Here is a 21221-nt window from a genome sequence, read left to right as displayed (position 1 = left end):
GGACAACAGTGGGTATAGGAGAGCTCTGTGGGCTACCTCAGGCTGAGGGCACCCAGGGAAGGACCCTGCTCCCCGGCCGGGGGTCAGAGCCTGCTGGCGGAGCTGGACAGCAGCCCACTGCTCATGGGGAAGTTGGCTGAGTTGCTTGGGCCGGGACTGGCCTGCAGCTTCGAGCTGGCTGGAGACAATCCTCCAAGGCACAGGGGAGCCAAGGCTGTGGACGGGTGGGAGCCAGTCCCTTTCAGGGCCAGGCAGGGTGGGAGCCGATGGGGTCTCTTTGAACATGAGCAGTGACTTCAGCCTTGGGTGGGTGTGCCATGAGCAATGTGGGAGGGACCCACCTGTGCTGTGTGAGGGAAGGTCAGCTCCTCACCCCTCAGTGTGGTGCCATGGAACAGGGGCAGCCTGAGCAACCAGACCCACTGTGCAAGGAGGTGCCACCAGAGGGTGATGCTGGCCGACTCTGTCCAGACAGAAATGTTAGACTAGGTGCGGGGGACGATTCTGACACCCTGTGGCATTCACAGGTGAGAGGGATGGGTACGGAAGGCTTTGCAAGTTCTGTGTCGACCTATCCAAAGTGCCAGGTTTGGTCCTCACTGGAGGCCACTCTGAGCCCATAGGCCAGACAGCCCTTCCTGGCAGAAAGTTGCCAGCAGTGAGCCTCTTGGTGGGCTCAACGTCTGCCTTTATCCTGACTCCCGCTGCCACTTCGTTAGCCCTTGTACCAAATCCCGAGTCTCAGAACCTCCAGCCGAGTGACCTTGGTAAGGCTTCCTACCTCCCAGCTTCGGTGTTCCGAACTGTGAAATGGGGTAGTAAAGCGATCTGCACACAGTGGCTGTGAATCTGAAGTTAGCAGCTTTGTGTAATACACACTTATGCAGAGGTGAGGCCTGGCTGCAACCTGCACTGGCTGCTCCTCTCCCCAGCATGCCCTGCTCTGATTCACAGTTGGAGAAACTGAGGCTGCAGAGGCTGCACAGCCCTGTGGAAGTAGACACCAGTGGCCCGTCTCAGGCTCTCCTCATTCACCTGCCAGGATTGGCTACATCATTTGTGGGGCCCCGTGTAGAATGAAGGTGGGGACCCCTCGTTCTAGAATTGTGAAGAATTTCAAAACCGTGACAACAGAGCATTAAACCAAGTGTGGGGCCCTTGGGGACTGCCTAGGCTATACCCCCCTGAGGCCGGCCCTGCACCCACCTCCTCAGTTCCCTGCCTCGGACCATGTGTTTTTCCATCTAGAAGTGTCTGTGACACTGAGGAGCATTAAGGGAGCCATGCCCTGCGTCAGAGACCACCTGGGAGGTATTTTAAGTGCATTTAAGTCTGTTTCTGCTTACAATCATCGCCCAACCCACAAATCCCTTCTGGCAGCAATAGATTGGGCCCCACACGGATCCCGTAGGGCTGAGCTCTCTGAGATGAGAGCAGGCAGGGCCCATTTTCTCCCGCACATGAGGACTGTGTGGCAGTGACCAGCCTGGAGGAGGGGTGGGAGAGGGATCTGGGAGCTCGGGCTGTGCTGCCTCCCAGCCCCTGTACCACTGGAAGTATGTGCAGTCAGGGAGGCCCCCTCCCCCCGCCGCCCAGAGGGTCCTGGAGCTGCTCCCACGTACCTGCGAGGTGGGGTGCTCTGGGTAGAGTAGTTCCCCCAGCAAGACCTGACAAGACCTTCTGCAGCCTCAGGGGTTACCACCCCCAAGAGGCCCTCCCCACAGTGACTCCAAGAACAGCCAGGTTCTACTGGCTTCTACCCTGCTGACCAGGGCCAGGAGTGTGGGTGCTGAGAGAATGTCCAGCAGCTGCTGTATTGAGTCTCATGATGTAAGCTCAGTTGACATGCAGCGGCCCCTCACTGGTACTCTGGAGGCCAGAACGCACACCCCATCTCTCCAGGGAGGGGTCGGGCACCCTAAGGAAAGCTGGTGGCCTGATAGGCTCTGGAAGACACAGGCTGCCCTGGTCTGTGTCTACGGCCGATTCTGTAGACTCAGCAGTGTTCCCTGGGGGGAGCCCTGGGCGCTCAGGCCCAAGGGCAGCATCTCAGAGCATTAGCGGTTAGCGTGTGCCCTTCTGCCACGGCGTTGGGGAGGTCGGCAGCACTCATCCAGGCTGAGCCCCCTCTTTACCTGGTGTTGGTGTCACAAGCCCAGACTGCCCCTGGCCACCATCCTGTGAGGCCCCTGGGAGTTACAGTCTCCTCTCCTTTCTGTGCCCGGAAGTGCCGAGCTGCCCAGAGACATGATACATCATCAGGGTCCACTTCCCCTCTTGAGCTGGTGTTCCTGACTTGCAGTGAGCCCTAGCACCACTGAGGGCTTTGTCGGGGAGCAAAGCCTGTCCCAGCAGTCAGGGCCCCCTGGGTGGGGGGTGGGGGTGGGGTGGGGGCCCAGGCCTGGTCAGCTGGGGATCAAGAGCATGGCAGCTGTGGGGGCCCCCAGAAGCTGAGTGGGCTGGTGAAGGATGTGCCTCTCTGGAAAGACAGCTTTACGAATTCCAGTTTCTTTCTGTCTGTGCGTGTGCCCTTAAGCAAACAAATGACTTTCCTTCTTTCCGCCTCAGTGTCTGTGTTTGCAAAGCAGTGGTCCTGACAGTGCCTCTGTCTGGGGCTGTGGAGAGGATGGAAGGTCAGTGGGTATGCGTGGGGAATTGCCTCCCAGAGCCATCCAGCGCTCTCCCCACACTCCACCTTTGAGAGGCAGCGGGAGGCTGCAGGGGGCCGGCCCCTTCAGAGAATGTCATGGGAGCAGGACACGGTCAGGGGGAAGGGGGAGTCGTTCTTTCTGTCCATGGGGCAGTGAGCACCACTTGCCTCGCCCCCACCTCAGCCCCTCCCCCAGGGCTCTTGCTGGATGCCCTGACTTGGAACCTTCATGGAATGTTGGAGGATAAGGAAGCTTGGCTGCTGCTCATGATTCAGGCCCTTGTCCTGGAGCAGCCGTGCTGTGCCCGGCTCTGATCCCCCTTCTGAGCCTGCCTTCCGGGACGTGGCCATGCTGGCGCTGGGGCAGGATGCTGCCATGGGTTGGGAGCCCCCATAATGCCGGATTCCTGTGGAGGGAGGCCGGATGGCCCCGCAGAGGAAAGCAGGCCAGGGGTTCCCCTGCCAGGTAGCACAGAGGGGGCTCCCGCACGCTCCTAGTGGGAGGTGGCCGCCAACCCCCTTCGGGAACTCCTCCACCACTGTCCCCTCCCTATGGGTGAGGAGACACCCACAGGGAGCTTTCCTGTCTTTGCGTCATGACTTGAGTGGTTGCTAGGGTCCTCTTTGGGCCCCCACACTGTGGGGAGAGTGAGTACCCCTTCTGGAGTGAATCCCAGCTGTGCGGGGACCCTCGGAGGACCTGACAGCCATGGCCCATCACTCAGCTCAGCTCTGTGCTGGTACCATGAGTGACCCTTCAGCAGGAGCAGCAAGAGGCCAGTTTTGTGGCCCTTTGGGGCCAACACAGCCCTCTGAGCTGCCCTCCTGTCCCTGCTGGCATCAGCGGCTAAATCCCAAGGAGGTCAGCCCTGAGTGCCTCTGAGAACCTGTGTCCTCCTGGACCATGCTCTCTGCCCTAGCTGTCTCCCCCTTGAATGGCAGCCCATGTGGCACTCTGGAGCAGATCCTTCCCCTGGGAAACTTCAGCTCAGAGCAAAAGGCGGGCTCCTTGGAGGTCCTAGCCTGCTCCTCCTGCCTGAACTTCACCCACAGGGACTGAGTAATTCTAGGTCCTACCCCAGGGACACCTCTCCTGGAGAAGGGCTTTCCAAAGGTCTGAAAGGCCACATTATGGGTGTTGTCATCATCCCCCGACCCCCACCCCCACGTCCCCCCATCACGGTGTTTAGGGTGGGGTGTGCAGGGCCAGGCCTTCGGCTCTGACGAAACCATCTCTCTCGCCCTCCTCCTCCCTTTCCTGTTACCCCCTTGTCTCTCTCCTTCTCTCCCTTCTCTCTCCCTCTCCCACCCCTTCCCCCTTGCTCCTTCCCAGCCCAGGCCTGTCTGACATGGCAGCACCCACACTGGAGCAGGCAGGGCCAAGGGTCTCCTCTGCTGGTGCAGACTGGCCTGGCTGCTAACCCCGACAGCTGCAAAAAAAGTGGGGTCTGGGTGGAAACAAGCTGATTGAAAGGAGAAGTTGGCGGGGCACCTGGATGCCTCAGTCGGCTAAGCATCTGACTTCGGCTCAGGTCACGATCTCACGGTTAGAGCCCTGCATCGCATCGTATTGGGCTCTCTCCTGTCAGCACGGAGCCTGCTTCAGATCCTCTGTCTCTCCCCACCCAAAATAAATAAACATTTAAAAAAGAGAGAGAGAAAAAAATTGGCTACAAGTGCATGAATAGTCTTAACGTTTGCGTTGTGTGCTGGGTAGTTCCTATGCATTATATTTTCAGGACTTTTGTGGTTTTTAAGCATCGTTTGCCTATTTATCCACCTCCTTGAAAATTCTTACTATTTTAAAAAACTTTTTATTATGAAAGATGTTGAACACACACAAAGTCAGCAGAGGAGTGAGCTCCTACGTGGGCTTACCCAGTGAGGTCATGGTCAGCATCCTCTTCTCGTGGCAACCACAGCTCTACCCACAGTGCCTTGGTGATCAGGTTTGTAGGGAAACTTTACAGAAGTCGAAATGCACAGCCCTCAGCTGTACATTGGCAGCAAATGTATGTGCCCATGCGACCCACACTGCTGTCAGGATGTGGAACCTTTACATCCCCCAGAATGTTCCTTCCTGCCCCTCCCAGGCTTGTGTCTTCTCCCACCCCAGGTAGCCAGGCTACTTTCCGTCACCTGAAATTAGCCTAGAATCCTGCCATGTATATTCTTTTGTGCCTGGCTTCTTCCTCTTGGCATGGTGTCTGTGAGAGCTTTCCAGGCTGTGATGTGTATCCATAGTTCATCCCTTCTTGTCGCTGCATAGGATTCCGTGGTGTGAAAACCACTTTTTGCTTATCCACTCACCTGCTGAAGGGCATCTGGGATGTTTCCAGTTCTTGGCTGCGTGAATAACCCTGCCACTTGTGAATAAGTCATTTGATGGACGTGTGTTTTCATTTCTCTTGGATAAATTTAGTAGGATTTCTGGGTCCAAAGGTAGGAGTATGTTTAACTTTAGAAAAGGTTTGTTTCTCTTATAAAAAGTGCCCAGGTTCATTTTTGGTGACTACTGCCAGCCCTGCTTATGTGACATCATCTTGTTCACTTGAAAACTCTGGATCCAGGGGCACTGGGTCTCTCAGTCAGATAAGCATCCGACTTCGGCTCAGTTCATGATCTCACGGTTTGTGGGTTCGAGCCCCGCATCAGGCTCTGTGCTGACCGCTTGCTTGGAGCCTGGAGCCTGCTTCAGATCTGTGTCTCCCTCTCTCTCTCTCTCTCTCTCTGCCCCTCCCCTGCTCACGCTCTGTCTGTGTGTGTGTCTCTCTCTCTCTCTCAAAAATGAATAAACGTTAAAAAAATTTTTTGAAAGAAAGAAAACTCCGGATCCAGATGATTTGCTGAGAAGCCTGTGTGAACTCCCAGCTCTGTGCAATTCACGTACTTAACAAACTTGGGTAATTGAGAATGATTTTGCACTTGTCTTATACTGCCTCTTCCTCCTCTCTTTTCTTTTTCTGTTTTAAGGCAGTCCGTTTTCAGCTTGTGTTTAGCTACACAGATAGTTGTGTGCTGATGTTATTAGGACTACAGGTGAGAAAGTCCCACTAGGAGCAGAATTTTCTTATTTATCTATTTATTTATTTATTTCTGTATGAAAGACTTTAATCCTATAAATTATGGAGGATGACACCTCTTATAATTTAAGAATGAGGAGACTTAACACTTGCATCTGATTTTGCTTGCAAACTATTCCTTACGCTAGGTTGGAATTTTAAATTCGGAAGTTTTTTGGTCCACAAAGAAGCTTTTATCAAGGTGTGAAATAAAGCTGCTGGGGAATGCTGGTCTGCCTGGGGGGCTTGCTCTGGACATCATCCTCACCCCTCCCTCCCTCACACGCTTCCCTCCCTTCTCCAGCTCCGCTGGGACTCTACTTCGCCAGGGATGCTTACTGGGAGAAACTCTACGTGGACCAGCCAGCCGGCATGCCCCTGCTCTACGTCCATGCCCTGCGGGACATGCCGGAGGAGGTGCCCACCTTCCGCCTGGGCCAGCACCTCTACGGCATCGCCTACCGTGCAAGGCTGCATGAGAACGACTGGATTCGCATCGAGGAGGACACTGGCCTTCTCTACCTTAACCGGAGCCTGGATCACAGCACCTGGGACAAGCTCAGCATCCGCAGTAAGGGAGCTGCCTACCCCCAGCCTGTCTCCTTCTCCTCCCACAGCCCACCTCATGCCTCTCCTCCTCTCACAGCCACACGGTGGCTCAAGAGGGTGGTTGCTATGCAATTCCTGTTGTATCAGAGTAAAGAGTGAGGCGAGGCTGGCCTGCCTCTGTGTCCAGCCAGGCCAGGGCACGGATGAGTTTGGGGGCTGCTGATGATCCTTGGGCCTCCTAAGTCTGTTGGGATTTTGGAGAACCCCTGGGAAGGATTGGGTGCTCTCTCTATGCTGGACTCAGATGCCTTTTCCAGTTGGGCGACCAGGATTTGGGGTTATAAGAGGGGTTAAAAGGGGCTAGAAAAATCAGAAGGTTTTTGATTTAGCAAATGATCTGGAACTTCCCGGGGAAGGAGCAGTTCTGCAGAAAGTTTGTCTTCCCATCCGCAACAGGCTGCCCTTGGTCCCTGGTGGGGACTCCAGCCTGGTGCTGGGGAGAAAAGTGATGTGGAAGGAGGGCCTGGCCAGCTCCTCAGAGTCGGGGACAGAGCAGAACAGAGGCCACATGTGACCCTGGTCCTGGGGGGGGTGCAGCAGCTTTGCCTGGTGGTACAAAAATGGTGTTCACATGCCCAGTAGCTCCCCACCTCCAAGCATCTCCTCCAAAGACATGGCCTCACAGCCTGCTCCCACCAGCCCTGAGCGCCCTCATATGGGCAAGAGGCAGGTGGCATGCCTATGCATGCAGAGTGGGCGGCACTGCCCAGCAGGACGGAGTGATTGCACCCCTGTCTGCCAGGTAAAAGCCAGGGTCACATGACGGAGCCCCCCACCGGGTACCCCCAGTTCTGGAGGAGGTGGCATCTGAGATGGATTTCGGTTCCGTGCACGCTTAACCGCTGCCGTCTTCATCCCAAGCCCCTGTGGGGATCTTGAACTAGGGCTCCAGGGGCAGAGGCCAGAGTGGAATTTGCCAAGGTGCCCCTTTTCATAGGAGTCCTGTTCTGTTCGTGATTGCACCTGTTAAGTCCAGTCAGGAGAGAAACCACACGGTAACTTGAACAGGGCAAGTTTGTATAGAGAATGGTTAACTACAGCCCGGGATTGAAGCAACAAAGGACAGGCTGGTAAGAAGCAAAGAGAACTCTAACGAATATGGGAGGAGGAGATGTGAGGGAGCAGCCACTACCCTAGGGCTGAGAGAGAGGGCCCAGGAAGCGTCCCTGTCACTGTGGCAGAGATCCAGACCTTGTTGGAGAAAGAGCCTCCATAATGGAATTTGCTGGAAATTCCCCCTCCAGGTGCTGGGAAGTCTGTCCATGGGTATGTCTCTGCAGAGGCAGCTCCACAATGAAAGCCCTTGGGGAGGGTGTGGAAGGGAGCGGCCTGCTGATCACCACATGCAGTAGGAACCAGCTTGGGGAGTTGGACCCAGGGCTCAGGGCACCCCTCTGCGGGGGGTGATGATGTGGGGAGAATTAGGGGGAACAATAGACCCCAGTGCTCAGGGCACCTGAGGAAGCAGTATTTGAGCTGAGACCTGAATGACAAGAGAGGCGGGCCTGCCAGGTACCTCCAGGCAGAGGGAGCAGAACCATGGGACCCTGAAGCACAGACATGCCCCAGGTCCAGGGAAGTCGGTGGTGGGGTGCAGAGAGCCCAGTGGAACCCTGTGGACAACCGTGAGGACTGGGCTTTACACTAGCCCTGCAGCTCCTGTCCCTTCCCCATTCTGTTCCCTACCACCTGTAGATGTGGCTGATGACCCACCAGACCTGACTTCTTTCTCTGCAGATGGCGGCTTCCCTGTGCTCACCATCTACCTCCAGGTCTTCCTGTCACCTACATCCCTGCGTGAGGGCGAGTGCCAATGGCCCGGCTGTGCCCGTGTGTACTTCTCCTTTGTCAACACCTCCTTCCCGGCTTGTGGTTCCCTCAAACCCCAGGAGCTCTGCTTTCCTGAGACAGGTGTCTCCTTCCGCATCAGAGAGAATAGGCCTCCCGGCACTTTCCACCAGTTCCGCCTGCTGCCTGTGCAGTTCCTCTGCCCCAACATCAGCGTGGCCTACAGGCTCCTAGAAGGTGAGTGCCGGCCTTGTAGGGCCATCCTCAATGCCTGCTATGTGCCGAGCACAGGACCACTAGCCCTTGACATGAGCCATCTGGTTTACTCTCCACCACCACACCACCGGCTCATTTAGTATTCCAGAAATATTTCTTGTCATGGATGATGGCCTGTCAGGGACTAGGTACTATTCTAGGGGCTAAGGATGTGACAGTGAACTAAAGTCAAAATCCTGCCTGCCCGCAGCCTCCATTTCCCTGAGAGATGGAGACCATGCACATGCCAAGGAAATGGGGTGGCTTCTGGAAGGTGCTATGTGGGAAGTAAAGCTCCAAGGATATAGAGGGGTGGAGACTGCGGTCTTAAATCTCATGGCTGGGGAAGGGAGAGCTGGAACAGAGGTGGGAGGGCCCCAGGCAAGCTGGGCTGGCCCCTTTGAGATCCCTGAAGTGGAGCCCCTGTATAGCTGGAGTGGAGTGAGCGACAGGGGATAGTGGAGGTGCATGAGAACAGAGAAATTCTTGAGGGTTTCCCCTTGAGGGACTGGGGAGTCAAGGAAGGCTTGTCGGGAAGGGGGGCTTGGCCAGACCTGACTTACCTCTAAAGGATTATTCTGGCTGCTGTGCTAGGAGTGATTTGGTACGGGGCAGCGTAGGGTGGAAGTAGGGAAACGGTTAGGAGGCTACCTGAGAAATCCCTGAGCCAAGAGGATGGAGACCGGAAGAAGGGTGAAAGCCACAGGGACATGAAAAGCAGGCAGCTTCTGGTCATGTTATGAAGGAAGGCCCAGCAGGATTTCTTGAGGAGTTGGGTGTGGGTGTTGAGGGGAAGGGGGAGCTAGTGTGGCTCCAGGATTCTGCCCTAAGCAGCTGCAAGGGCAGCAGACTTTGCCACAAGATGGCCCTGGGGAGGCCGGCCAAGGTGGGGATGGGGGGTGAGTCCCAGTGGAGGTGAGAGGGGGCACCTGAGCAGACCTCCGATGGGAGGCACCATTAAAATACTCAAAAGCAAGAAACTGGGACCCAGAAGGTAGACTGCTAGTAGTAAGAGGAACCTGAGTTCACAGCAGGTTTACCGTTCACACCATAATGAGGTAATCATGTTACAGAAAATCTCAGTAAGATAAGAAAAGTAGCCACCCACTCCCCCAGCATCCTCACACTGCCCCGCAGCAGGGATGGGTGTCTTTGTGCAGGATTGTTAGCCAAACGTAAGGCTGAGCATGCTGCCCTTCCTCATAAAGGTTACATCGTTAAATTTTGTTGAGCGTGTTTTTTGTAGCCATAAACATCAGAGAGAAACATTATATCATAAGCATTTCCCACATGTAATCCACATGTAATATGTGGCTTTGAGGAGAGGGAAGGGACTTTTGATTTCCCACCGAATGGAGCTGGCCTAACCCTTCCTGGTTGGCTGTGGGGGCAGTCAGTGTTGACCTTCAAGCCTTCAGCGTTTCCCCTTTTCCGAGTTATTCCTGGAGGATGAATTTCAGGACAGGCTTGGGCTGAAGAGTGTACCATGGTGACTGGCCCTCCCCTCAGCGGGTAGCGGGAAGGTACATAAGTCACTGACCACGTAGCAGCTCCTGGTCAGGAGCAGGCATGTTAGCCTTCATCATCCCATCTCTTGGTGAGGAAACAGGCACAGAGAGGCGGAACGACCAGTCTGGGATCACACAGCCAGAGACACAGCTGTCCCCGCCCCCCAGAGAGGCAAGGTTGGGGGTTGGGTAAGTAGTGTGAGCAGCCTTCCCTAGGTTATCAGGGTGAGGACTTGATCCAGGCCTCATGGTTCCTGTGCGTCCCCATCAGCACGAGTGAAGGTGGCAGGCACAGGACAGCCCATTAGTGCACGGTCATCACTGCAAACCCGTGCCTGAAGTTCCACACCCACCACCGCCAGAGCCGAGGAGGAGTAGTTCAGGGCGGGGCCAGCATGCTCCACAACTCTGACCCACTGGCAGGGCCCCTGAAAAAGGCAGCTCGCCCTGCCCCCCTCCCCAGCCTCCTCCCTGCCCGGAGTCATGTTGGGGTTCCTGGTCTGCTTGGTGCATAGGTGAGAACCTGCCCTTCCACTGCGCCCCGGACAGCCTGGAGGTGAGCACGCGCTGGCCCCTGGATCGCGAGCTGCGGGAGAAGTACGAGCTGGTGGCTGCTTGCACGGTGCGCGTCGGCGCACGCAAGGAGGAGGTGGTGATGGTGCCCTTCCCCGTGACCGTGTATGATGAGGACGACTCGGCGCCCACCTTCCTCGGGGGCATCGACACCGCCAGCGCTGTGGTGGAGTTCAAGAGGAAGGAGGTGCCTGTCTGCCGCCCTTGGGCTTGTCTGTTTTCTGTCGTCCATCTGTTGGGTGTCTGTCATTCTGTCCACCATTTATTCCTTGGTCTGTTCAGCTGTCCATCTAGCCATCCAGCCGTGTGGCTGACCATCCGTCTAGCTATTCGTCTTTTATTGGTCCATCCAACTGTCTGTTGGGGCTTTCTTCCTGTCTTGGGGGTAGCTGAGGAGGAGAGGGGAGGTCAGCCTAGCTGTCCTCTGATGAGTGTCCCGGCGCCCTGAATGCCTAGCATGTGTCTGACCAGGCTGTCAAAGCCAAGGGCGGGCATTCGTGTCAGGGGTGTACCTGTACCGCTGCCGGTGGGCACAGCGGTGCTGCCCTGAGGGGGAGAGGACAGCTGCCAGAAGGGCACTCCCTTCCACCGTGTCAGCTGTCACTAGAGGGCGGTAGAGGCTCGCGGAGGGTGGCCAGGGAGTGCATAAGACTGGCAAGTGCCGCTCCCAGCACAGCACCGCCCACCCACCTCCCTGCAGGCGGATCGTGACTGCCACCTGCTGGGCATTGGGCCGTCCTGCAGCCGGCTGGCCAAGGGCACAATGGGAAATGTGTTGTCCGTCACTTGCCTCTCTAGACACCCCAAGTGGTAGATGGGCGGATGGGAGGAAAGCACGTCTCGCTGGTAAAGGTCGCATGAGCTTGGAAGAGCTGCCTTGGGGTGACAGCAAGGAGTCTGGTTAGCAGTGGAAGCAGGGATGCCCTGTGACTGCTCAGAGCTCTTCTCATGATTCCCTCCAGCCTGATATAGAAGGTCCTTGGAGGAGGACATTTTGATGTACACCCGGGCTTGGATCTGGCTCTGCCATCTATCACTATGTGACAGTGAGCTAACTCCTCCACCCTGTGGGGCCCGGCTTGCTGTGCTCCATGGAGACCTGGGTGAAGCCTATCAGCAAAGCACCTGGGCATCTGCTCTCATCCATTCTTAGGGGAAATCTGTAGACGTCTGTCACACCTGTTGCACCAGTGAGGCACAGTGGCCCAAGGAGGGTGACTGAGCCAGATTGGCAAGGGACCCTCTGAGAACTTGAACCCAGGCCAGTGTGTCCTTAGAACTGGCTCTGAGTGTGCACATTTGCCCCGCCTTTGGTGCACGTGCCCTCCTGAAGTCTCAGGCTACAGGGTCTCTGAGGGGTCCCTCTCACCAGCTCTGACTGGCACCCCCTACTTTCTGCAGGGCACTGTGGTGGCCAAAATACGTGTCTTCGATGCAGACGTGGTGCCAGCATCCGGGGAGCTCCTGAAGCGATACACAAACACACTACTCTCTGGGGATGCCTGGGTCCTCCAGACATTCCGTATCGAGCACTCCCCCAACGAGACCTTGGCCCAGGCCAACGGCAGCTTTGTGCGGGCAACTGTGCATGACTACAGTAAGAGGCACCAGGCGTGGCCTGGCTGGGCCCCCTAGGGAATCCCACCCTTGTAGCATCCTACAAACACAGATACTTGTCCTTGCTCTCTGACCCTGGGATAAAGATCCTTCCACTCCACCCAGCCCTTCCTCGTCTTCCACTGGTCTCACCTTGGCCACCTTGGTGGGTTTTTACCGGCTTTGTTCTCTCACTGAACTGCCTCGTGGCAGGCCTTGGCTGGACCCTCCCACATTTCCCCATGCTTACCATGCCAGGGTTCACTGCCCACTACAAACAAATACATCGTTTCCTGAGGCCTTCCTCTGGCTCCTGGCATCTGCTTTGCTGCCTCCGAGGTGGCCAAGTACCTGGGGATTATTTCTCCCTAGTCCCCATAGCTCTCTACTCACAGAGGTTAGTACCCGGTAGCATCTCTGTGTGCTTGAGCCAGAGGATCCTGCAAAGATTGTCCTGTCTGGCTCCCACAGGGTTAAGCTCCAGGGGCCTGCTGTGCTCCCTTGCAGGATGGGGCATCTTCATCAGCTGCCTTGCCTCCCCCCCACCCTCCTGCCCATGTTTTCTGGGATTATCCTTCCAAATACCCTAGTTGCACTTGAATCCTTGTTTTGGGACCTGCTTCTGGGGGAACCCAGAATCGCTGGTACCTTTACCCCTTTCTGCCTGGCCTGATCCTTTTTGTTTCTCATCTTCCTCACACACTCTGAGCCGTTGAAGGTCTCCTGCCCTGTACAAGGGGAAATGTCATCCTTGCCCGGGCTCATTCACTCTAAACACCCTGTGTACCAAAACCTCCTGACCCTCATCCTCCTGTCTCTGCGAAACTAGAACCACAGCCACGCCATTCAGCAGGTGCACGGAAGTGTGCAGGCTCCGAGCACTGGGGGCCTGTGGAGTCCAGGACTCCACTGGAGGCTGCTGCTGTTGGGAGGAGTTCTCTGGGGGAATGGAGGCCAGTATAGTTTTCCCAGGGCCTCGGTGGTGGTGCATCTTTACCCCGTGTACACCCACACATACATGCTCCACACGTACACATTCCACGTGCATACCCGATACCTACCACATATACGTACATATACCCTATACACGACACACAGACACCGCATAACACGTACCACACACACATACAGGTTACCTCCCAGCTGAGAAGGATTTTCTCAGCTTCCAGCTCGGCACAACGGTTAACATTTAAACAGTGGTTCTGACTTAGCCGCATCTGTTATCCATGCACCATATGTGTGAAAATCTGTGTTTGCACACATGTGTATATGTGCCGGGGACATGGCTGGGAGGAGGCACGCGGTGGCACGGGGCAGTGGGCCCAGGCAGTCATCACCGTGCCCCCACCCACAGGGCTGGTTCTCAACCGGAGCCTCCCCATCTCGGAGAACCGCTCCCTGCAGCTGACCGTGCTGGTCAATGACTCGGACTTCCAGGGCCCCGGGGAGGGCACCCTCTTCCTCCACTTCAACGTGTCCGTGCTGCCTGTCAGCTTGCACTTGCCCAGCACCTACACCTTCACTGTGAGCAGGCGGGCCCGCCGCTTTGCCCAGGTGAGCCCACAGCCCAGTGCCTACCTGGGGAGGGGCATGGAGGGACCGAGGACCCCCAGGGTGGGGCACTCTGTTTTACAGATTGCAAGCAGGGCTGGTGTTGAGAGACACTCCCTCCCTGGCCTAACGTGTACACAGAGTGGCCCAGGGGGAGCCACGGGCACGGGGCCAGGGAGGCTGGGGCCATGACAGAGTTGACAGAGTCACAAGGGTAGGGCTAGTGGGCACCATGGACCTCTTTGTGGCCGTCTTCCTTTGTATTTTTAAAACATGTTTTGTCCAACTGTAAAAGCAATGCCAGCTAAATCTACGTAGGCTGACTTGGAAAGATGCTCCTGGTGGATTGTTAAGTGAAAAGTGATTTGTAAAAATACTGGCCTCCCATGACTCCGTATGTTCAAAAACAAATTTTCATTGATGGAATTTGCGAGCGTGTGAATGCAGGCAGCAAGTAACAGTGGCGCCCTCTGCTGGGAAAGGTGGGGAGCACTTGCACTTTGCCTTCTGCATGTGCGTTTACTAGAGCTTATCTTTCATTTGTCATTGAAAAATAACAATTAGAAGTGGAAAAAAAAACATAAAGTAGTAAGTATCCGTTAAAAAAGATGAAGGACAGGGAGGAGAGATCCCTTCTCTCCCTATCAACTGGTATTTAGCATTTTAGTACAGTTCTTTCTAGAATGTTTCTCTTAAGGATTTTTGTAGTTTTGCTTGCCATTACAGCATGCATATGACTTCACATACTGCTCTTTCCTAATGGAGCAGCTTCGGATACACCTCTTCAGAATGTCATGTTTAAGGCCATCTCCAGTTGTCCCCGTTTCTGTTGTTGGTTCCCATGCACCCTCCGCTCCTGACAGCCACCCAGGTCCAGCACACAAAGGACCCCACCCTTGGACATATCCAAGCTCCCTGACCTGCCACCCAACCCCGGACCTTTCATGGAAGCAGAGGTCAAGGGTGGTGGGAGGTAACAAGGCAGAGGGGTCCGAGGGGTCTCTGAGGGGGTGCCAAATGGAAGCAAATACCGTAAGAGGTGTGTCACCTGTGCTCCAGCAGACTTGAGATCAGAGGGACTTGAGTCCCAATACGGCCTCACACTCACTGTGATCTTTCACCCCCCCCTCCCCGGTCTTTGTGATTGTAAGTTGAGGATAGTGACCTTGGGCAACTTTGAGGACCGTATGGGAGAGTGGAAGTAAGCACATTTTATATGGGAATGTGCTGGGAGATCTAGGAGGTAGTAGTTTTATTGTGGTGTCGGGCCTGTGTGTGGAGGAACCTGGCTGTGCCCTGGGCCTGAGCAGGGCTGAGTGAACGCCTGCTAAGTGGCTGCAGTCCAGGCCCCAGCCTGCCCTCTGCCCCCCGGCCTTGACTAGTCAGAGCTCCTGGTTTTAAGCCACTGAAACCAGTGTCTAATTTGAACTTCAGTGGCCGAGGGGTAAGGAGAGTTCCGGGCCCCAGCAATGGCACTGCCTGCCTAGCATCCCCTGGAGAAGCATCCCCTCTTTCCCAGCGGCTCCAGCCAGAGTGCCAGGAAGGCCCCTGGGTCTCGTGTGGGACAGGCAGAATCATATGGCCTGGGCACGGTGCTCTGACTGACCAGGCAGGTGACCTGGAGCAACCGGGCCACATGCACTCAGGATGGCAGTTGGTGGTCCCCAAAACTGGCCTGGCCGGAAGTCGGGGAGGGCAGGAGGGGGGACCCAATCGGCCTTCGTGCCTCAAGGAGCCGGTGAGTAAAGAATGAGCCGGGAGAGTGGGCACCTGCCTGGAGGCAGGGCCCTGAGTTCTTCCACCTCTGGCCCCCAGGAGGTAGGCGGTGGTGTGATGGGCAGGGCAGGGGAGGTACAGGCATCTGGATGGGTCTGCAGGTTCCAGGGGCATGGAGGACGGGGACTTGAGGGGGGTCTGTCATACCTGGAGCCCGTAGGGGACTGTTCCAGGACTCAGGCCGGCCAGGGGCCCCTCCAGCCACCATCACAAGCCAGTGCCGCACCCAGCTGAGGCATTTCCTGTGCCCCGTGCCTAGATTGGGAAAGTCTGTGTGGAAAACTGCCAGGAGTTCAGCGGCATCCACGTGCAGTACAGGCTGCAGCTCTCCAGCACCAACTGCAGTGTCCTGGGGGTGGTCACCTCAGCAGAGGACACCACAGGGAACCTTTTCGTGAACGACACAGAAGCCCTGCAGCGGCCCGATTGCTCTCAACTCCGGTACACGGTAGTGGCTGTCGACCGGCCAACCCGCAAGCAGACCCAGGCCCTGCTGGTTGTCACCGTGGAGGGGACATGTGAGTGCCGGGGCCGCGTCGAAGATGGAGACGGGCAGGGTATGGTAGAGCCATGGGCTTCCCTCATAGAAGTGGCCTGGGCCTGCCCCCTTCACCCGATGGCAGTGCCCCTGGGCGCGAGTCTCCTTCCCTGCAAAATGAGACTAAGAGTGCCCGCTGCATAGCCAAGCGTGAAGGGTGACAAGGAGAAAGTATAAAACAGCTTAGCCCAGAGTGACTGAGTAGTGAAAGGTCACTATTCCCCGTCACCACTGCCAGTGCATTCTATACACGCCCTGCTATAGGACTGCCAGATAAAATACAGGACCCTGGTTAAATTTAAATTTCAGGTAAGCAACAAGCAATTCTTGTTGTAAGTATGTCCCACACAACATTTGCAGACTTCCAAGTATGTCGATGCAGTGTTAGGGATGTACTTACACAAAGCAAGCATTCAGTGTTCTCTCTGAAATTCAGGTGTAACCGTGCATGTGTATCTTTGGCTGAGTGTAGCCCTGTCACATCCTCCCTCCATGCTTAGCCCAGTAGCTGCCCCACCCCTTGCTGTGACCGTGGTACCACCCTACTTCCTCAGTGGGCCCCATCCTGCCCTGTGCCCTGATGCAGAGGCACCCCCACCCCTCTAGCCTCACCCATGAGAGAAGCTTGGCCAGTGCTTCCCTCTGCCCCTGGATGCTGGCTGGACACCGGGCCTAGGCCAGCCCTCTGTGACCAGCTTTCTGCCACCCCCAGATGTGGCTGAGGAGCCAGGCTGCCCCCTGTCCTGTGCAGTCAGCAAGAGACGCCCTGAATGTGAGGAGTGCGGCGGCCTGGGCTCTCTGACGGGCAGGTGCGAGTGGAGACAGGGAGATGGCAAAGGTAGGCCCCACGCAGAGCCAGGGGCCTGCGGCCAGGCGGGGGAGAGGGGTAATGGTGGCTGAGTGGAAATGGGGTCCATGTAGGCCCTGCCGGCCACTGTGATGGCCCTCCCCTCTCCACATGTGTTCTCCAGAACTTTGTCCCCGTTTGTAGTTCCTGATGTCAGGAGAGGGTGAGCATGAACACAGAGCACGGGCGGTACAAGGACGTGCAGTCTTCTCATCGCCATGGGACCACAGGTCCTCTTGGGTTTTGGAAGGTCTGGGCCAAAGTTGGGATGTGGCCCCAGGCAGTAGGGCTTGGGTGTAGATGGCAGCAAATTCTGAACTGTGCCCACCACCCCATGGATCCCACTCACGGATTCTCTGCTTGGGCCTCAGTTTGCTCCTTTAGGGGGTACAAGGTTGGCCTGGGAGGCCCTGGGGTGCCGCCCTTCTGGCCCTGGCCATCTGACCTTGTGGTAGTGACCAGCCTGCCGTGTGTCGTAGGAATCACCAGGAACTTCTCCACCTGCTCCCCCAGCATCAAGACCTGCCCCGATGGCCACTGTGATGCCGTGGAGAGCAGAAATGTCAACATCTGCCCCCAGGACTGCCTCCGTAAGCAACTACTGGGCCTACAAGTTCAAGGGCCCCAGGTGGGTGGGAGTAGCCAGCGGGAGGGAGAGGCTTGGACTCCCACCTGCACTTCAGCCAGACAAGCCTCATGCCTGGATTTTTTTGCCAAGACTTTTTCTAACATTTCATTTGAACAAAGGGCTTTGCACCACCTCCCGCAAAACAAAACAAACAAAAAAAAACAACCTCTGGAGACTGGTGCCTGGACCAACACTCCCCAGTGTCTCCCTGGGCAGCTCACATGGGTACAGCTCCCAACCCCTGATTGTCCTGGCTTCCTGCTGCCTCTTGTCTGCTTCTGAAAAGTAACTATGTGTGGACCTCAGCGAGGGCCCTGGACAGCCTGTGGGGGCCTTCTTCTACCTGCTGGGGCCACTGGATTGGGGGCAGACTGTGCTGATTCCTGCCCAGGTGACCCAGACTTCAGAGCTCACTACCCTTCCCACCCCCACCTACCCCCATGTCTCCCACCCACCCCACCCCCTGGCCTAATATGCTGACATCATGTGCAGAGGGACTGCTCATGCTTCTTCCTGGGTGGTCCTGGTTGGTTTGGTCACACCAGGAGGCTTAGTGGGCTACATCTGTCACCAGGGGGCGGCAGCATCATTGGTGGGCATGAGCCAGGGGAGCGCTGGGGGATTAAAGCTGGCTTCGGTATCTGCAACTGTTTCCCAGAAGAGAAGAAGTGCTTCTGCGAACCTGAAGACAGCCAGGGTGAGTGGGTGGGGGGCACTGCGGGGGCCATATGCAGGGCAGGGCTCCCCGCACCTCCCTGAGCCCCAGCGAGCCAGGGAGGAAATTGCAGGAAGGCAAGTGAAACCCCGGGAGACCCTCCTCCTTCCCTCTGGGCCTCGGTTCCCTCATCTGTGCAGAGGCATCTAGGTCAGGGCCTCTACAGAGTAAGTTTTCTGCCCTGAAGTTTTATGGTAAAGGTTGGGCTGGAAAATTCTTCCACCTAGTAACTCCACATCTATTCAGTTTGTCCTTGTGCAGGGCCTTCTCTGGGCCCATGGCACCATCTGACTGGAACCCCACTCTCCCAGCCATAGCCTCCAGGTGCTCCTTCTGGGCCAGCAGGTGCGGGTAGGTGGCATGGGTCTGAGCACACGGGAAGCTTTCCTGCCTGGGCCCAGGGATGTTTTTTTGTATTTGAGTTGTTGCGGCATGGCACTAGGCCCTGAGCCGCTTTCCTTCCCTCTCCCGGTTTTACAAAGAAAATACAGAATACACTGGGAACACAGCAGAGGAACCCTGCCTGCCTGCCTGCCAGCCCCCCGGCTGCCAGCATCCCAGGGCTAGCACAGTGCATACACTGCCTCTGCTGGGTGGCCTCGGGCAGGCTGCTTAAACCCCCTGTGCCTCCTGGCCCTTCCGTAGGAGGGTGATAGCAGTCTCCGCAGGGAAAGTGACCTGCCAAGCGGTCGGTGCCGTGTGAGTGTCTGCGTTATGCTCACGACTTCGTGCTGCCACACTTGCCGGGCCGCCCGGCTTGTCACAGCAGTCCTCCCGCTGCTGCAGTCATGCCACGCTGGTGCCCATTGGTATCGGGGCACCCTCGCAGAGCGCTGTCCCTCACGGCTGCCCCTGCCTGCAGAGCCGCTGTGTGACGAGCTCTGCCGCACGGTGATCGCGGCCGCTGTGCTCTTCTCCTTCGTCGTCTCCATGCTGCTCTCCACCTTCTGCATCCACCGCTACCACAAGAACGCCCACAAGCCACCCATTGCCTCTGCTGAGATGACCTTCCGCCGGCCTGCCCAGGCCTTCCCGGTCAGCTACTCCTCGTCCGGCGCCCGCCGGCCCTCTATGGACTCCATGGAGAACCAGGTCTCTGTGGACGCCTTCAAGATCCCGGTGAGGCTCCGCGCAGGACCTCCGCCTGGGAGGCATCCCTCCTGGAGGCACTGTGGGTGACAGACACCCCAGGCCTGGGGAAGCTAGGAGGTGCGGGGAGGGGCACACGGGGTTTCCTCGTGCCACGTCCTGTAGCCCACAAGTGGCTAATGCATCCTCACTCACCAGGAAGACATCACAAGCAAGGCCCCAGCCTCCGCGGAGCTGCCTTCCAAGGAGGGCAGAGGACATGGAGGCAGTTTAGCAGAGTGGAGAGTGATGGGTGCTCATTTAGGTGGACTGAGATTTGGGAGGGTGGGCCATGCCATACCTGATAGGCAACTGTCCTCCAGATGCCCCGAGGGCTGCGGGCTCCTCCCTGAGGAGGAGTGTGGATTTTATTCCCAGAGGGTGGGTGGGGCCCTGGGGCTTGGGGGTTCAGCAGAGGAGGCCCATATTCTGCCTTCATTTCTGCAGGTTCCTCTGTTGGGGAGTCTCCGGGGTGGGTGCAGAAGTAGGAGCCCTGTGGGGCACCTGGATGGCTCAGTGGGTTGAGCATCTGACCGACTCAGGTCATGATCTCACAGATGGTGTGTTCAAGCCCCGCTTTGGGCTCTGTGCTGACCGCTCAGAGCCTGGAGCCTGCTTCAGATTCTGTGCCTCCCTCTCTCTCTGCAGCTCCCTGGCTTGTGCTCTTTCTCTCTCAAAAGTAAATAAATGCTAAAAAAAAAAAAAAGAAGAAGAAGAAGAAGAATTAGGAGCCCTGTGATGAGGCACTGTCCTCAGCTAGGCGAGTGATGGCAGCAGGCAGGGGCTGGGCCAGGGTGGCAGCAGTAGGGAGGGGAGTTCATCTGTGGAGTGGAAGAGGGGGTGCCATGGGCCTCTGGGCCAGCTGTGGAGGAGGTAGGCCCGAGAGGACCCTAACTGGCTGGGTGATGGAGAGTGCCACCCAGAGCCGGCAGCCTCCCGATCCCCTTTCTCCATGGGAGGTCCTGGGCCTGCAGTCACTATGTGCTCCTGAGAGCCCCCGTCCTGGCCAGGCCTCCCCTCAACCTGCCACGCTTCTTCTGTATGCCTGCTGGCAGGTGCCACGGAGCTGGAAGCCAGGTTCTAAGAGGACCTGAGAAGAACACTCAGCACCGAGGGTGCATGTGAACAGAGGCTCCCCGCCCATGGCCTGGCAGCCAGCATCGCAGAGTGTGCACCTTGACAGGGGTCACCGAGTAGGGAGCTCAGGAGTCACGGGGCCTTTGGCAGTGCCCAAGCAGGGCTGGGAGGTGGCTGGGGTTTGCAGGGGGCACTACTCAAGGGTACTCTCCCGTAGTGAGGGTCTGGGCCACGGACGCCATCCCCAGCTGTGGCAGACACTGCGGCCTCCGTCCTGGCTTTCCTAGTTCTAGTCGCTCAGCAGACAGGGGGTCTGTGACCCCTGTCCCAGGAAGCGTCTCAGCCTCAACAGCAGGCCTGTGGGATGAGCCACTTGAATCCTTTGTAAACCCAGGCAGTTTATGGTGAGGTGCACAGGAAGGGCAGTGCCTGTGGGCGCTTGTGCAAGTGGACACACACCAATCTCAGCCCACGTCCGCTTGGGCCCACGGCACAGAGAAGGCAGAGCCCAGCCTGAGGACCCTGACCAGCTCTACGGACATATTACGCAACTGCTGGACCTTACTTGTCTCTTGTATAAAGTGGGAAGAAGCGTTAATGTCTTTTAAGAGGATCAAGTCAGTGCTGTCTACGCATGCTTAGTGCAGTTTCCGTGTGCAGTGAAAACTTCTCCAGTGCAGTGTGGGTTGAGGACACCAGGGTAACAGTGATGACATTGTCAACCCTGACCCTGACTGTGGGTTCCTGGGGAACTTGAGGCAACACCACCACGCCCGGCAGCTGGCCAGCAGGGACCCTGGATGTGGTGCCGAGGGGAGGCTGCCTCTGCCCATGAAGAGCACGCACACCTATACATGGGTGTTGGAAACCATGGTCCTGCTCAGCAGGGCAGTGGGGCCCAGTGGTGTCATCTGTGTGGG

At 56.9% G+C, this 21221-nt stretch overlaps 1 protein-coding gene across 1 annotated transcript in view; it reads left to right on the top strand.

Moving 5' to 3' along the window:
* The window catches only part of RET (ret proto-oncogene), a 52676-nt gene that overhangs the window by 16466 nt on the left and 14989 nt on the right, over positions 1–21221 (top strand). Inside the window, exons 2-11 of the mRNA XM_042908630.1 lie at positions 6017–6283; positions 8059–8346; positions 10388–10632; positions 11847–12042; positions 13396–13595; positions 15628–15886; positions 16619–16744; positions 17233–17343; positions 17956–18078; positions 18959–19215. Of these exons, the coding sequence (XP_042764564.1) occupies positions 6017–6283; positions 8059–8346; positions 10388–10632; positions 11847–12042; positions 13396–13595; positions 15628–15886; positions 16619–16744; positions 17233–17343; positions 17956–18078; positions 18959–19215 (2072 nt within the window). The remainder of the gene's footprint in view (positions 1–6016; positions 6284–8058; positions 8347–10387; positions 10633–11846; positions 12043–13395; positions 13596–15627; positions 15887–16618; positions 16745–17232; positions 17344–17955; positions 18079–18958; positions 19216–21221) is intronic.

Source organism: Panthera leo, chromosome D2 (assembly GCF_018350215.1).
Source record: "Panthera leo isolate Ple1 chromosome D2, P.leo_Ple1_pat1.1, whole genome shotgun sequence".
NCBI classification, from domain to species: domain Eukaryota; kingdom Metazoa; phylum Chordata; class Mammalia; order Carnivora; family Felidae; genus Panthera; species Panthera leo.
Note: the sequence above shows the minus strand (reverse complement) of the source record. Positions and strands in the feature narration are given on the sequence as shown.